The sequence below is a fragment of the Oryza brachyantha genome, chromosome 7, assembly GCF_000231095.2.
Source record: "Oryza brachyantha chromosome 7, ObraRS2, whole genome shotgun sequence".
Taxonomy (NCBI): Eukaryota; Viridiplantae; Streptophyta; class Magnoliopsida; order Poales; family Poaceae; genus Oryza; species Oryza brachyantha.
Window position 1 is genome coordinate 8896476 of NC_023169.2, and position 16473 is coordinate 8912948.

At 40.9% G+C, this 16473-nt stretch overlaps 2 protein-coding genes across 4 annotated transcripts; both read left to right on the plus strand.

Moving 5' to 3' along the window:
- Nucleotides 1–1884: 1884 nt before the first annotated feature.
- Nucleotides 1885–11191, plus strand: LOC102718006. 3 transcript variants are annotated; one of them, XM_015839697.2, is made up of 10 exons: nucleotides 1885–2210; nucleotides 3555–6424; nucleotides 6511–6591; nucleotides 8298–8450; nucleotides 8750–8913; nucleotides 8998–9145; nucleotides 9258–9380; nucleotides 9613–9700; nucleotides 10257–10447; nucleotides 10933–11191. In XM_015839697.2, the coding sequence occupies exons 2-9, from the start codon at nucleotides 3710–3712 to the stop codon at nucleotides 10436–10438; spliced, it is 3654 nt and encodes a 1217-aa protein (XP_015695183.1). In that variant the 5' UTR covers nucleotides 1885–2210; nucleotides 3555–3709; the 3' UTR covers nucleotides 10439–10447; nucleotides 10933–11191. The 3 variants fall into 3 exon arrangements, with proteins under 3 accessions (XP_015695183.1, XP_015695182.1, XP_006657649.1); XM_015839696.2 differs by having other exon boundaries at nucleotides 10857–10941; XM_006657586.3 differs by lacking the exon at nucleotides 10933–11191 and having other exon boundaries at nucleotides 10257–10700.
- A 1716-nt stretch (nucleotides 11192–12907) lies between these two features.
- On the plus strand, nucleotides 12908–14465 carry LOC102700915 (subtilisin-like protease 4). The gene is made up of 3 exons (XM_006658449.2): nucleotides 12908–13169; nucleotides 13273–13370; nucleotides 14106–14465. Exons 1-3 carry the CDS (start codon nucleotides 13000–13002, stop codon nucleotides 14168–14170), a joined length of 333 nt encoding a protein of 110 aa, XP_006658512.1. The 5' UTR covers nucleotides 12908–12999; the 3' UTR covers nucleotides 14171–14465.
- The last annotated feature ends 2008 nt before the right edge of the window (nucleotides 14466–16473 follow it).

The window sequence follows — 16473 nt, forward strand, 5'->3', positions numbered from 1 at the left end:
AATTCTTATAGGAATAACATCATCTAAAATTCCTATAAAAATTATTTGAATCAAAGAGGGCCTAAAGGATTTTAGTTGGATGAGATACGTGCTAGTACTAAATCTGGACATTGGAGGGAGTAGCATCTAATGATGCATATATAAAATATTGAGAGGAATACAGCTCCATTACAAGTTTGCTTCCTGTCAATTTAGTAAAAACGGAAAAGTTAAAACATACGTAGTAGTACTACTGAAGAATATATTCATTTGAGCTGTGAACAACAGATATCGGTTTTTAATTTTGTTACCTGAAGTTGTGCTGAAAGGAATAGCGGACCTTACAAGCTGCATTTACTTTTAGTACTCCAAATCGCAATAAAATCGTCCTTTTATTTCAAATGGATCTGTTAGCTTAAGGGCCTTGTGTAGTTCACGTGGGCAGTCAGGCCAATGGGGTTGCAAACCAACCGGCTAAGCACAAAGATTTTAATTACTGGATGTGCTCATGCAAGAAAAACAAATGGGCTGGGGTCATATCAACAATTTCACCGGGGTCTCATTCAACTACATCATATTTATCAAGTGAAATTTAGCTCCGGTCGTCGGTGTCCAACAACGTTAGCTCCGGCCCTGCAGCAAGGAGTAAATAAGAAAGACCCGTGTAGAATAATCCCTCTTTATTACAATAATGCCATTTTTATCGTATCTTATTTGTCTCAAAATAGCTTTATCCTTAAGTAATCTTGTGTTAGAGTTTATAAAACTAGTGAACAAATATATTGAAACTAGATAAACAGAGCATAATTACATTGAGATGCGATAAAGCAGAGGACACCATTTTTTCTCTTTTATAACAATAAACTTATTTTGTAATGGAGAAAACGGTGGCAGCAAAGCAAGCTATGCGAGCTAACAATACAACTGAGCCCGAACGAACAATAATACTTTTCGATGACCATTTTTATGAATATTAATAGTACTTCTCTAGATTTATTAATGTATCTATTGCATATGTTTTGTATATATGTATAGATTTATTAGCACACATAAAAATTATAAGTTTTAAAAATCTTATAATATAAAACAGAATAAATAATTCACAAGCTAAGTAGGGAGTGGCAGATAGAGGTGGCAACAGGGTGGGTCGGGCCGGGTTGGGCAAGAATGGCCCCGGCCCCGATCCCCGAAGTTCATCCCCGGACCCGGCTCTGAAAACGAAATCGGGGCGAAATCTCCCCGCCCCCCGGCCTCGATGGATCCCCGGACCCGAACGGGGCCCCACATACTCGAGAAACAACTGAGAGAGGGAGGAGACTCATGTCTATCGCTGGAGGCCGGAGCACGCCGCCCTGCGCCACGCTGGGCCGTCGCGCTGCCAAGGCCACCACAATGAGCTGCAATGCGCGGCCACCGCCAGGTTGCGCTGCCCCGCCTAGCCGCGCCGCTGCACCACACTACCCCGCCCCACATCGCCGTCACGCCGTACTGCGCCGCCATCTCCTGGTGAGATGGAAGAGCTGAGAGTGAGAGAGACTATATCTAGGGTTAGAGTTAATACGAGAGCATGGGTTTTTTTGTTTGTTGTGTCTTTGAGCGTTATATTTTAAAGTCTAAATGATATCCTTAGGTTTTCGTGAGAAACCATTCTCTGAACCCACCCTCAACCTAAACTTGAAGCTAGAGCCTCGTCCCTGAATCCCCGAAGGTGAAAATTGTATCTCTCTCCGCCCCGGCAAAGGCTGTCCCCCCGCCCCGCGGGGGAAATTACCACCCGCAGGCGGAGACAGGGCATCGCTGGGCCCTGGCCCTGCCGCGGGGAGTGAGTACCAACAAACTCTACGTTGAACAGTATAGTCTAGTGTGCCCCATCTCCGGATAAGCGAACACCGTAAGGTATGTGAGTATGTCAGTGTGAATTAGACACCACACCACGCAAAGCACTCAAAAATTTCTCCTTGTTTTGGTCCGTCTCTCCCCGTCTCCTTCGCCCCGCCGCCGCCGAGCAGCGGCGCCGGCGTCCTCCTCCTGCTGCTGCTGCTGCTGCTGCTGCTTTTGCTTGCTTCCGCCGGGTACTCTCCTCTTGACTCCTTGCGCCCCAAGTCAATCCCCCGCAGCACACCCCTCGGCCTCGACTCCCTGAGGTCTCCTCGCCGCCTGCCTGCGCCGATCTCCACCCCATCCCGCGAGGGGAGCAGCGGCGGGTGCCGTCGTCCTGCTGCGCTGCTCCGGTGAGCACCCGTGCCGATCCCCCCCGCACCATCCTCTTTCTTTCTCTCTCGTCCCTCGTGTTCTACCCGCACCTAATTTTCTCGCTGCTTAACCTTTACCTTCTCTTGTAGATCTGGGAGCTAGGGTTTTCTCTTCGTCTTCACCTTAGTACTAATCACAGTTTTTTCCCCAAAAATCAACCTCCACGCCCCATGTTAAATCTTAGGGTTAAGACGATCACAAAAAAAATTGGGGGCTATGTCCTACGAGCAATCAAATCCATTTATATTTCTTCCGGAAATGGATGCTCCAATCCGTCGGAATTGTTAGTGTGTGTGTACTGCACTGCTGATGACAGGCCGTGATTGATAGCAGTTTAGTTTAGGGTTTCACGTTAGGTCCACCTGGTGGTGGTTATCACTGGAATGTCATGGCATATGCAGTATGCGCCCCACACGCACTGCAATTAAATGCCATTGGAAGTGGATTGGTAAAACGTGCTTATTTATGCATGGTTCAAGTCAGGCAGCTGGGTGACGCCTTGGATTCGCTTAGGTCAGACCAGCTGTCAAATCCGTGAAATTTAGCAAGCATGTTACATAAAAATTAGACTAACTCTGAAACAGCAACAAAGCACCACCCAATGTAGTTTAGCTGCCTAATGCACCATATAATGCCTAATTGTGGTGGCTACCTGGCACCTAGCACCGACTCTTAGAACACTGTTATGCATGTTGGAATGTGCTGCCAAGAGAAAAGAAAATTTTTTATATGTACAACATGGACCTTCCTAAAGTAATGTTTTTAGTGTCAGTTTAGTTATGTGCTGATACTGAAGCAAGCAATATCATAGAAATATAGTTCCTTTCTGGTAATTGGTTGTCTGTACAACATGGACCTGCCTATAATAATGGTTTTATGTCATTTTAGTTTTGTTTTGACAGTGAAGCAAGCATATCATAGAAATATAGTTCTTTTCTGGTGACTGGTTTTATGTACAACATGGACCTGCCTATAATAATGCTTCATGCCATTTTAGTTATGTGTTGATAGTTGATACTGAAGCATCTTATGGAAATATAGCTCATTTCTGGTGTGCTTCACTGCATGCTGGAATCTTGACTAGACTATTAGCTTGTACCTTCTTCTTGCCTCTTCCGTTGATTTGAGCACAATTCTTGCCTTACCACAGTGGCAGAATCATCGCTTGCTGTGCTACCTAACATATATTTATTTCCTAATTTTGGGCCAAGATTTATTTCCTAATTTTGGGCTCAGGTAGTACTTTCATATTTCAGTGTTTGCACATTCTATGGTTGCATATGCTCCTTTTTAGCACTGATTATTATGTTTCTTTGATGTAGGTTGAACTATACTATTCAAGCTGTTCTCCAACTGCTGATGGATTGCCTGTTGGATAGAGAGTGTAAAGGGCATTGAGTCAGTTGCATATAGATGGAAAAACTGGCTCTGGATAATATATTTTGCTTAGTTGTTATACATTAGCCTAGAGAGCCTGATGGAGCCTAGAAAAGATGATATGCGTTCTGCAGCCCAAGGTACCATCCATGGATCCTCGAGCTCAGCACCTACCATTTCTCCAGTACCAGACTACCCTATTCCAGGCTCTGTCAAGCCTGTCCTTAATTATTCAATCCAGACAGGGGAGGAGTTTGCTCTTGAATTCATGAGAGATCGAGCTATACCTAAGAAGCATCTGGTTCCTGGTATTTCTCATGATCAAAATGTTGCATCTTCTGTTGGTCTCAAAGATCCTAGAGGAATCCTTGGTGCTCACCGGACAGGTGCAGAAAATAGATTTGATGGAGCAATATTTTTGACTACTGATATCCCGCAAACTGAGGGAATTGAAAGAAAATCTTTTGCTGAAAATGAAAATAGAAGCAGGCATGTGTCAACTACCTCAGTTCCACGAATCCCATCTCGCAGTGGAAGTAGTCAGAGACTGTCCCATAGCTATGCTTCTTCTGAGTCTTCAGATTCCTCCAGAAAGATAAAAATTCTTTGTAGCTTTGGAGGGAAAATATTACCCCGACCAAGTGACGGAAAGCTTAGGTATGTTGGTGGTGAGACACATATTATTCGAATCAATAGGAATATTTCCTGGCAGGAGCTCAAGCACAAGACAACAGCCATCTATAATCAACCCCATGTTATCAAGTATCAACTACCAGGTGAAGATCTTGATGCCTTGATCTCAGTCTCAAACGATGAAGATTTGAGAAACATGATGGAGGAATGTGGTTTTCTTGATAATGGGGAGGGGTCCCAGAAGCTTAGGATCTTCCTCGTTTCTTCCATTGATTTCGATGACATGAGTTTCAGCCTGGGCAGTATGGATAGTGATTCAGGGATTCAGTATGTTGTTGCCATAAATGGTATGGACGTGGGGACTACAAAGCCTTCAAGTGGGCATGGTTTAGGAAACACGTCCATCAATGAATTGGATCAGTTCATTAATCTCAATATTGATAGCAACCAGCAAAATTCAAGTAGAGATGGTTCAAATTTGTATAGTGTGAGTGCATCAACTACTGCTCCTACTGCTATGGTTTCAGGACCATTACCGGTGACTCTCTCCAGTGATAGTACTGCAAATTTGCATCCTTACGATACCCATGGGATTCATCATGTTCAGGGTTCTGATTACTCCCTTCCAGCTTCCAATGAAAGATTTTATGACATTGAGGGCCAGACATCTATTCCTTTATCTGTACCTTCTGGTTATAGATATACTTCTCAGTGCACACCATACTCGGGAACTACTTCAATGCAATCTTTCGACCAACAGATTTATCATGATAGTATGATGGAAGGATCAATGAAGGAGGAAAAACAGTCTTTTAGAGTGCCACTTCAAAAGAATGAACTAGATTATTTCCAATCCCTTGAGAATATGAGTGTTCCTGTCATTCATCATGACTCTAGTACAAACTATATGAATTCGGATGTCCCAGTTTTAACTTCCATTCAAGAAGGCCTAAAATCTTCTCTTCAACCAAGTGACAGTGCAAAGAGCCTAGAGACTTATACAGCGTCAAAAGCTATGTCCACCGCTCAAGATTCAGAGTGTAATGAAGATGATCGCCACTCTAGTGGAGCTTTTGCATCTGGCTGCTCTGACTTTCAAGTTGGCGTGATGGACCACAGTAATAAGAATCCTCCACCTCACCCTGGAAGGGTCTTTCATTCTGAGCGCATACCTAGGGAGCAGGCAGGGTCGCTGAACCGGTTATCTAAATCTGATGATTCACTTAATTCTCAATTTCTAATTCTTCAATCACAGTCAGGTGTGGGAAATGAGTCCATTGCAGAAGCTTCTGATCCTGCAAGTGAGGGAAACGAAAAAACAAATTTAGCTGTGCAGGAAATTAATTTGAATGATCCAGCTACTGCGGATAGTGTCATACCTGAGAAAGAATGTGCCAGTACTGTACAACAGACTAACACATTTAGTGGACAACTGCTTGGTGAAAAGAGGTCGTCAACTGACACCAGTACAAGAAATGCAGAGAAAAATATGCATACAGCTGACAATGTTGTAGCTAAATGTGATCTTAATGAGGCAACTGGTGATGGCATAGAAACAGTCAATCAGCTGGGAGATCATTCTGCTGTGCCAAATCATGTTAGCTGGGATGCCCTCAATCCTGCAATCCCAGCTGATGTTGGTTGTGATCCTTTTGTGCCCTCCACCAGTTCTGTAGATGATTCTCACAAGGAACCAATTATCCCTAAAAATATTAATAAGGACATTATTGGTGGTATGGGTGAGAGGACCTCCCCTGACATTCTTTCTGATTTCTTTGCCAACACTGCAGCACAATCATTAAGCCCTTTCAATGATCCTGTACTTAGCTTGAACATGCCTAACTATGAACCTCAGAGATGGTCATTCTTCAGAAACCTTGCACAAAATGAATTTGAACATAAAAATAAGGAGCAAGACCTGGCAAAGATCGAGGAGGGAGCTTATCCTTTAGCACATTTTGAGCATGATGTAGTTAACATGAAGAATGTGGCTCCTCAGAGTGATGCTCATGTGGAAACATATCCAGTGTCTTCTGGCATCGATCTTGATTCTAGTATTTTGCCTCCAGGTTTCATCTCATCGCAGGACAACCCACCTATGACGAAGAATGTTGAAGGGTTTCAGGTTGACAATCCTTATACTAATATGCATGAGATGATGCCATCTGTTCCTGAGTTTGAGGTACTTACGTCTCTAAAGAAGTCTGAAATTCCTTTTATTTTGCAAGTTAATGGTGCATAAATTTGTGATAATTCACTCTGTTTTAGGAGCCAAAGTTTGAAGAGGGAAAAGCTGTTGGGCCAGTCATGGATGCCTCTTTTAAAGATAATAATTTTGAATACTTGCAGGTATAAATGGCTTTTGGTTCCAGAGAAGTTTATGCACTGTTTTAGTCTCCCAGTACTGGTTTCTTTTTATAAATTAGAAATAGCTAACATGCTTGTTCTATTCTTTAAGTACAACAAACATAATATACCATGCTTGTATCGGCACACTGGTATGTATCTCTATGAGGGCATATGGGTACCATTTGGGTACCATATTTGGCCATTTGGGTACCATATGCACCTCTTTGGTCTTCTATTGAATGAAGAAATTCAAGCAAACAAAATAAACCACTGAAAACAAAGTGATCATCCAAGTTTTCCTTATTCACTCTTGCATACAGCCTATTAGACAATGTGTGTCCCTGCTGTCTGCCAACTGTTTGCATACCATTGGCGTCAGGTTCTAGTGTTCTACAAGGTAATGGTTAGAAGCAATGCATTCAAGAGTGATGAAGCAGTCACATGGTTCACATGATTGGTCTGGAGGCTGCAAGCATTCATGGGATAGGAGTGAATCTATTCGGGGTTTGATCTGAGATAATGGCTGTTGCAAATGAGATTGGTAGGAAACTAATACTACAACAGCAGAAAATACTAACAGTGCCATATGTTCCTATTACAAACAAAAAAGCTAATACTATTGTAGTTGAAACTGATGACGTAACTGGAATTTAAGACATGATGGTTATGTGATGTTAGTCTTAGTTAGAGATGGTGGTGACTGGTGAGGCCATTGTGGACAGCTTAGAAGTAACTGTAGATCCCTTGGTGCAACAAGTGTCTACAAAAGCATATTTGTCTTGTGGTTAGTCAGGTGGTATCTGATAGTGTTTTTTTAAATAACTATTTTTAATATTTGATTTATTGGGCATTATAGTGTTGTTCAGCCAAGGGCCAAGTTATGACCTATGCGATTTTTTCCCCTAACCTGAAATAAAAGGAAAACACGAACAGCTATTTCAGTGACATGTTATTTTGAAAATTTTAGTGGCTTTGGTTATTGCTATTAATCGTGTTGTACATTTCTTGAAATATTGAATGCAAGGACAAAATATAAATACCTTCCTATTGCAGCAAAATTATTTTATTAGTTTTTATACTTAAACAGAGAATAAGTCCAAATCTTTACTGAATCTATGTAGCAACGGCTCAAACATTACAAGATACATCGAGTAATGGTTAAGTTATACACATTTGCACTGAATCAGGAGGACTGAGGTTTGATGAGTCAGTTCCATGATTTGGTTCTTCTGAGATAGTACCAATGTTATCTGGTCTCGTTTCAACTACTTGGATAACTGATATTAAATAATGATTCCCTTAATTTGATATTGCTTTTTTGTAATCTACTTTCAGATCAGTAGTCTAGGGTTGTGCCTTAGCCTTGTTGATACATTTTTCTGTGTTAAATTTGTGCAGATGCCGTCATATCATCTTCTACTGTTTCTTTTGTTCTTCTAGAATCACATTGAACCAGAATACTGCTGAATTTGTTCCGTTAGAAATCGTACCTGTTTGTTATTGACTTGGGGATTATTTGTGCACACTGGTAATTTATCTTCATGTGTGCTAAATTAGGCCAGAAGTACTACGTTTTTATTTGCGATGGCTAATATTTTCTTAGTAAGGCTGCATTGGCAATGTATCTTCATGTTGTTTTACAAACTTGATTTATTTATTTCTCGATTATCATACTGTAAGTATGATTTTGAAAATTTTATCCACAGATTATCAAAAATGAAGACCTTGAAGAACTTAGGGAGCTTGGTTCTGGAACATTCGGCACTGTGTACCATGGAAAATGGAGGGGAAGTGATGTGGCTATCAAGAGAATAAAGAAAAGTTGTTTTACAGGACGATCTTCAGAGCTAGAAAGACTGGTGAGCTCTTCTGCGACTTTGTTGTACATCAATTACAACACTGATGTTTACATTAATATGTCAGTAAGGCAGTTGGACAAAAGCTTGTATTATACTGACACTTGGTCATATTAGGGATTTGGGTAACTGTTGTGTAGTGATGTTGTGTACACATGATCGCTACTTGCATTGACTAGACAGGGTACTGCTATGCTCAGAGCCTAAGATGCTGATGTTCCACACCCACTATTGTTCGAATAACCTTTAGCAGACATGTGGAATCACAATTTACTTTCTATATTTGCTGTTTTTTTTTTCAGGCAAATGAATTCTGGCGGGAAGCTGAAATTCTCTCTAAGCTTCACCATCCAAATGTTGTAGCGTTTTATGGTGTTGTGAAAGATGGGCCAGGTGGTACCTTGGCAACCGTAACTGAGTTCATGGTTAATGGTTCTCTTCGGCATGTATTGCAGCGCAAGGACAAGTAACTGCTTCCTGTGTTTATTTTTTGCGGTATCTGATTTGCTCGTTTATGGTGAATAACAGTCTGCCTTCTCTTACTGAACAGGTACCTTGATCGTCGTAAGCGGCTCATCATAGCGATGGATGCAGCATTTGGGCTGGAGTATCTGCACTCCAAAAATATTGTGCACTTTGATCTAAAATGTGATAATTTGCTGGTGAATCTTAAAGATCAATCTCGTCCTATATGTAAAGTGAGTTGCACTTCCATTTCTCTACTGTTATATCACTGTTTTATACCATTTTTAAATAATTGCTTTGCTTTTCAATCACTCGGTGAATTTACCATTTCTGTTCACTATTCAGGTTGGTGATTTTGGCCTATCCAAAATAAAAAGAAACACACTAGTTTCAGGTGGTGTGAGGGGAACTCTCCCGTGGATGGCCCCAGAATTACTCAATGGTAGCAGCAATAAGGTGTCTGAGAAGGTAAAAGCATAATTTCTTAGTTTTCCTTCTATTCTTTTTTAGCCATGTTCTTAATAATCCTTAAGGGCCATGAATCCTCTCTCAATCTAGACTGCTAGCACCTGAAACTATTTCCAGGTTCGAGATTAATATGCACTAAATTCAACTGTGGCAACACTTCTTAATGTTTTTTAGTAGACAAGGAAAGTTATGTTTAGGGTACTGAGTCATCATATATTTCTCAATGGTACAGGTTGATGTATTTTCCTTTGGCATTGTTATGTGGGAAATTCTTACTGGAGAAGAACCCTATGCCAGTATGCATTATGGCGCAATTATCGGTATGCAATTCATCCCTCAGTTTCTAGTAATATATGAGATTGTTGCGTGCATTTTCCTTATTGAGAAAATTAGACTCGCTTTGCCCTGTGAATCATTGAACCTGCCCAATTCTTGTGCAAATTTATGTTCTCCCGTTGAGGTTTGATTCACCTAATCTACATGTATTGATAGCTGTTCATGGCTTCATGGTAACATATCTACAAGGTTCTGGCTCATGTAGCCTGTAGGTAAAACAAAGATCATTTTCCCTCATCTTTCAAAAACTGTACTAGTTTTTCAAGTGTGGTTTGAATTTTGCACAAACAATTTAAGTCAAAAACTTCTTTCTTTACTGATTGATAATAAAGTTAAACAGAAATCCTTATTTGAGATTCTATAGAACAGTACATATTGTGTGCTTCCTTTGATAATTACACAGTCCTGAACCCTGACTGTCTGATAGACTATTCCAAGTCCTCTGGTACTCAACATGAGTCTTGTGCTGAGCTTCCATTTTACCTCCTTGAATTAAGTCCATCAACATATAATATGGGCATCTCGAAACTCCGGTTGCAGGGGGGATTGTAAACAACACATTGAGACCACCTGTGCCAGCCACATGTGATCCAGAGTGGAGAAGACTAATGGAGCAGTGCTGGGCCCCAGATCCGTCACAACGGCCAGCATTCACAGAGATAGCCGGACGACTCCGTGCCATGTCAGTTGCTGCAAATCAGGCGAAGGCGGCTTCCAAATAAACGACTCAGGTGGAGTACTTATGGGCCCCAGTTTGTATATTATTCTTTTTTGGTTGATAATGTAATACATACATGTATTTGGTTGAAAAGTAATACATACATGTGTGCCCTATAGAGAGTGGTCTGAAAGTTTAATTGCTTCTCATGGGCAAGGTTGCTTCCAGTTATATACCTTTTTTTAAAACTTTGGGGGTTTTATGATGTACAAAGCTTTATTTGGATTTGGAGAAATCATTATTATTGAAAGCTCCTCGCCCATAAACTGAAGCTGTGTTATAGTGTACTTAAAATGTGAATAAGAAATACCATACAGTACATTTACATTTAAAGTCCGTTACCATCTTTTGTTTTTCACATGAATGTACAAGTTTTAGGTGGACAAGTGTTCGATCATCAATTGTTTTCGTTCTGACTGTAGGGTAAGGTGGCCTTTCCTCAGTTTTGAGAAGTCTCTTAAAGAACTACACCTAACAAGTAACCTCTAATTGTTTTCAGCTATTGGTTTTCTTTGTTTGCTCTCCATCCACCTTATTTGACACCAAAAATGAAAAGAAAAGAGATTCAAACTGACAGTTGCCATTAGTTTTGAGACATTGTTTGAGTTGACAATGGTGTCTTCCCAAAAATAATGTATTGAGATTGGCTATAATCATCGATGCAGTTTTTTTATTTCTTCTATAAAAAGTCAACATTGTATGGCACGCACACCCTTTTTTTAAGAGATTAACCGGTGTTCTTTTGCAAACCGAGGTGTGATGAAGTGACTAATCTTGTTCGAGCCAAAGAAAAAAAAAATCCTAGAGCATGTGACCAATTTATTACAGGATTATCTCGCAAAGGTTTCTTTGCAAGAAAACGGTAAGCAGGGACTGCCAAATCCTCATCTTTTCCTGTAAATTGAATCATGAAATGGGCTTCACTAATAGTTGGGCACATGCTTGCCTAACACTACCAAAGTTGCATGCACTGTCCGAGTTCATCTTGTAGAGAGGCTTATCCACCCAAAAGGAGCCAAAGAAGGCTCCTAGGGTTCCAATCCATGCATCCAGCAGGACTGCAACAAACGGTGTAAGGGCTCCTGTTTTCACTGGTTTGCACCCGAAATTAGGCAGAGGAAACAGAGCAACCAATGTGTGATGGCGATCATACTAGCAGATCTTTAAACTATCACGTTCCTCACCGGAGACAGTTATTTATTTATTTTTTATTTTCTGGAACTTTGGGTAATACTGGGACTCACCGGTGAATCCAGTTGGTGGAAATGCCACATTTTTCAGTGTTGGATGATGCTGTCAATATGTGCCATAGTGGGTTTTGCTTGAGCTCTCAAACAATTCATGGATCTAGCTACCGTCGAACTTGACCTGACGATAGAAGTTTGCCTAATCGTACACACTAGTCCACTCCATTTAACTAAAAGTGTGTTTCTTTTTCCTAGCTTGCTAATTTATATTTCAGAAAAATTGTAAACGAACACCCGTCTATCTATCTATGGGCATCCTCAGTCAACGGGAGACGAACAAATGTTCGATTGGTTAGCTGCAGTGAGCCCTATCTGTTCGTTTATGTTTATGTTTATAATCTAAAATTAAAGTTTAAAACCTTAAATTTAAAATATATTTTAGGGATTTTTTAATAGTAGTTTATTTCTAAGTTTTAACTTTTAGATCGCTAAAAACATATATGATTTTTTATTTATAAATTATTTTTGTTTGTAAATATATCGTTTAGAAATAAGTCATACAATCGTCCCACGCCTGACTGCTAATGTAGATTTGTGAGATCATATAGAAACCTCTCTCCGGTCACTTGTGTCTATCTATTCTCCCTCGCGCGAGCTATATATGAAACAGGTAGGGATGTATTCGTCTCTTTTCTGCAACAGAAACTTAATAAGAGGTCAATTTTATCTCTGGTTAGAGCATCTTTAAAAGATGTCGATCTCTAAAGCTAAAGTTTGGGAATTAAGCAAGAAAATATATATCCAACAGGTTTCTAAAAACATTTCTAATAAATTAAATCACTTGTATCCTAAATTTAGGGCAAAAATACTTGTTTCCTAATACACGTTATTTATTTTTAGATTTCTAGTGGAGACGGCATAAATTTTATGTCTAATATTTTTTAGCATTCTCTTGAAGATTGAAGATGCTCAGTCTATGGCCACAAAGTAGTTTTCCTCTTTGCACAGTACTACTGCTAGAAGAATATAAAACACAGTACTACAATTAATTACAGTATACCCATTCACTAGTAGAACAGAAAAAGGGCACCAGTTCACTCTGATTCCATATATATTTCCATGGGTGGGTAGCACACTAGCACATTTAAAACTGATAGCCACATAAAACAAATACAAAAACAATTGGCGCCATATTTTGGAGTGAGCACATCAAACTCTCTCTCTCTCTCCCCCTCTCGTGTTATATAAGCAGCCATCGCTTCCCTCGTCTTCCTTCCCGCCACGGACAACGCAGAGAAGAGAAGGAAAGAAACCGACACAGACAACCACTGCACTGCGCCGCCACCATCTCCGGCCGATCGAGGAAACATCGACGGCGATGAAGCACCCGTCCGTCGCGGCCACCCTCCTCCTCGTCCTCCTCGGCGTCGCCGTCGTCTCCACGGCCACGGACGGCGCCGGCGTGTACATCGTCATCGTGCAGCCTCCCGCGGGCGGCGCCGACACCCTCGCCTACCACACGGGCATCCTCGCCGCCGCGCTCGGCAGGTAGCTAGCAGCAGCAGCAGATCATCTCACCGATTAATTACCCTGTCTCTCTTAATTTTTATTCTTCTTCTTCTTCTTCTCTGCAAAACTGCAACTCTGAAAGCGAGGAGAGGGCGAAGGTGGCGTTGCTGTACAGCTACAGGACCGTCGCCAGCGGGTTCGCCGCCGTTCTCACGCCGCCGGAGCTCGCCGCGCTGCAGAGTGAGTCGCTGCTTCTTCCATCCTTGTCCACCACACCCAGCTATGAACTGACCTGTAAACTCATTACTTGTGTCGGCTGCAGTAGAACTAATATATCTTCTTCATCTCGCCAGTAAAATCTTCCCAGCTGCTTCCACATGATCATATTAAACTATAATACTATATGCGTTAAGCACAGTTGTCAATACTAGTTAAATGCGGTGAATTTTAATTCTGTGTGATTAGTTGACTAAATTTTGTCAGTGGACAAGGGGATCCTCTTGGCAATTCCGAGGTCAATGTAAGGCACTTGCACTCTATTTTTTTAGGAAATGGAATGCACTTGCACAGTTGCACTCATCCTAAATCTTGACCTTAGCCAAAAGGTCGAGAAAGGTATAGCTTCGTCGAGGATGTATTCGTGTAAATTTCCGGGTTTTATCTTTTAACTGGAGGAAGGGATCATGCATTCATGCTCACAACTGCAAAGAATAAAGTGCATGGAAACCAACTATGTGTTCTCTTTTCAACTTTCCACCCCTTTTCTTGCTCTTTGCTTGTGTAATGTCCTAAATATCATTGGCAACTACCAAAGTAAACTTTTGTGTGCAACTTTGTAGTTCAAGTTATCCTAAAAAAGAATAAAACTTTGTAGTTCAAGTAGACAACATTATTCTTTCCTTTGGTGCATGTATATGCTAAACCTTGGAAGCTTACAAGATTCAGTCTTACAATTTGTTTCTTTTTCCTATTCAGAGAATCCTGCAGTTATTCAGGTGCGCCCTGATCAGATGTATCACGTTGTGGACAACCTCAACTGAACGCTCTGCTCCTTTGAGAGGATGATACACCACAGCACAGTCCAATACTGAAATGTTCTTCATCCTATGTTTGGTGCTTGTGCTGATAGACAGTTTAGGCAGTACAGAAAGCTATAGGTTCAGTTATGGAAGTATAATATGCTATTATTTGTTGACCTTCCATACATCGAAATATACAGCAAGTGTACTAGGGTATTGTTAGTTGCTTACAATGTTGTTCTTTTAACTCCTACACATGATAATATACAATCTATATGTGAGCCTATAATATATCTTCTGAGGGATGAGTTCCATTTCGCAAATTAATCCCCCACAGTGTTGACTTGTGGATCACTTGCACATACATCAGATTACTCGTGATGTGTTACTTGTGGCTAATTCAATGTGATAAAATTTAAGAATATGATATACAAAAGTAATGCGAAGTATTCACTCGTTTTTCCCTACCACAAGAAAGATTCATACACACCAACAATGAATACAAATACACGCTACATGTACACACCCATGCTTCCTTGCATAGACAGATCTAGAGGGTGGTACTAGACCACCCAAAAAAATCCTAGCTTAAGTGTGTATAATATAAATATATATGAGAAAATATTATTTATTAACATATGCATAATAATAATATACTTTTGATTAATTTTATATTTCTATTATATCTCGTATATTAATTTGTGGCAATTAAAAAAAATTAAGTTGGGTCACCCAAAATAAAAATCATGGATACACCACTCTCTCATTTAGCTTCTCTCCTCAGCGTTAGATTGAAGTGAGGTGTACAGGCTAATAGCCACTTATTACACTTGCTCTCACAACTCTAGTCTCTTTATCAAGTGAGTGTAAAGGGTAATAGTAATACTTGTTTAAGTTCCCACAATATATCATAGCAACTTGTATGTAGGGATAAAAATGGTTTAGAATTGAAAGTGCATCTAGGCCCCTAATTTATTTTGGTGATTAATGACAATCAAATGATGAGGACTAATGACGTGTGTGAGAATGCAAAGGTATAAATAGTCCTCATGAAAAAGTTGTTGTTGCGCCGCCCACGTGAAAAGAGAAGTAAAGTCTGTATATTCGTGTTGGCGTGTGTATTTACATTGAATTTGAGTCAACTAGGAATGTCGTACTATAAAGAGGGTTGTGCAAATGAAATCTAGGAATGAATCCAGTGCTCGGAAATATTTTTGAAGTGCATCTTTTGCTATCTTTTTGAAGTTGTGCTGGAATTTACGGAAGTTCCGAAGGTACTGTCGGAACTTCCGAAGGGGTTAGAATCGGTTCTGTATGTTTCACGGAAGTTCCGAAGGGGCCAGAATCGGTTCTGTAAGATTCATGGAAATTCCGAAGGAGACCTTCGGAAGTTTCGAAGGGGCCAGAATCGGTTCTGTAAGATTTACAGAAGTTCCGAAGGAGTCAGAATCGGTTCTGTAAGATTCACAGAAGTTCGAATATCTTGACTGGAACTTCCGTTGACTTGACTTTTCACAGTTAACTAAGTGTTGGGGGCTGCTATTTTGAACTGATCGGAAGTTCCGAAGGAGACCTCCGGAAGTTCCGAAGAAGGAATCTTTTGCCCCCAACGGGCAGAAATTAAGAGGGGGGTATAAATACCCCCCAACCCCTCAAGCTAGGGTTGCTGCTTCACATGTTCATCTCTATGCCCTTGGCTTGCTTTTCTTGAGATTCACTTTGAGTCTTGCTTTCTCACTTCCTCCTCTCCACGGATCTAAGTGATTTGGATTTTTTGTGTGTGAGAGTTGGTTGTTTTGAGTTGGTTTGAGTGTTTGGTGTTGACTTCGTGAGAAATTTCATGAGCACTAGATTCATCCCAAGATCTCGTTGCCAGCTTGTTACTCTTGGTGGTTGAGGACACCTAGACGGCTAGGCGCCGTTCCTCGAGCCACCGAAGCTCTTGTGATGTGCCGGGAAAAGGTTTGTGAAGGTTGGATCTCACCTCTGAAAGGGAAGAGATATCTCGAGTGAGGGGGAGTGCACGAGTGCAACCCCGAGGAAAGGGTTGTGGAACCCGGCTCAAGTTTGAGCTCCTCTACAGAGAGTACAATCCCCTTAAGGATTGGAACTTCAGTAAAAAGTCTCCGTCTACACTTGTGGTGAAATCTCTCTAACTTGTTATTTAAGCTTTGCTTTTGGTTGCCGCGCGTACTCTAGTTGCTGTTTGTGCAAAGCTTGGGGTGGTTTGCTTATTTGAGGTTTGGTTGGCTAGATCTACTCCTTTCTCGTTCTAGATCAGGTGCTGTCGGAAGTTCCGAAGATCAACGGAACTTCCGAAGGCC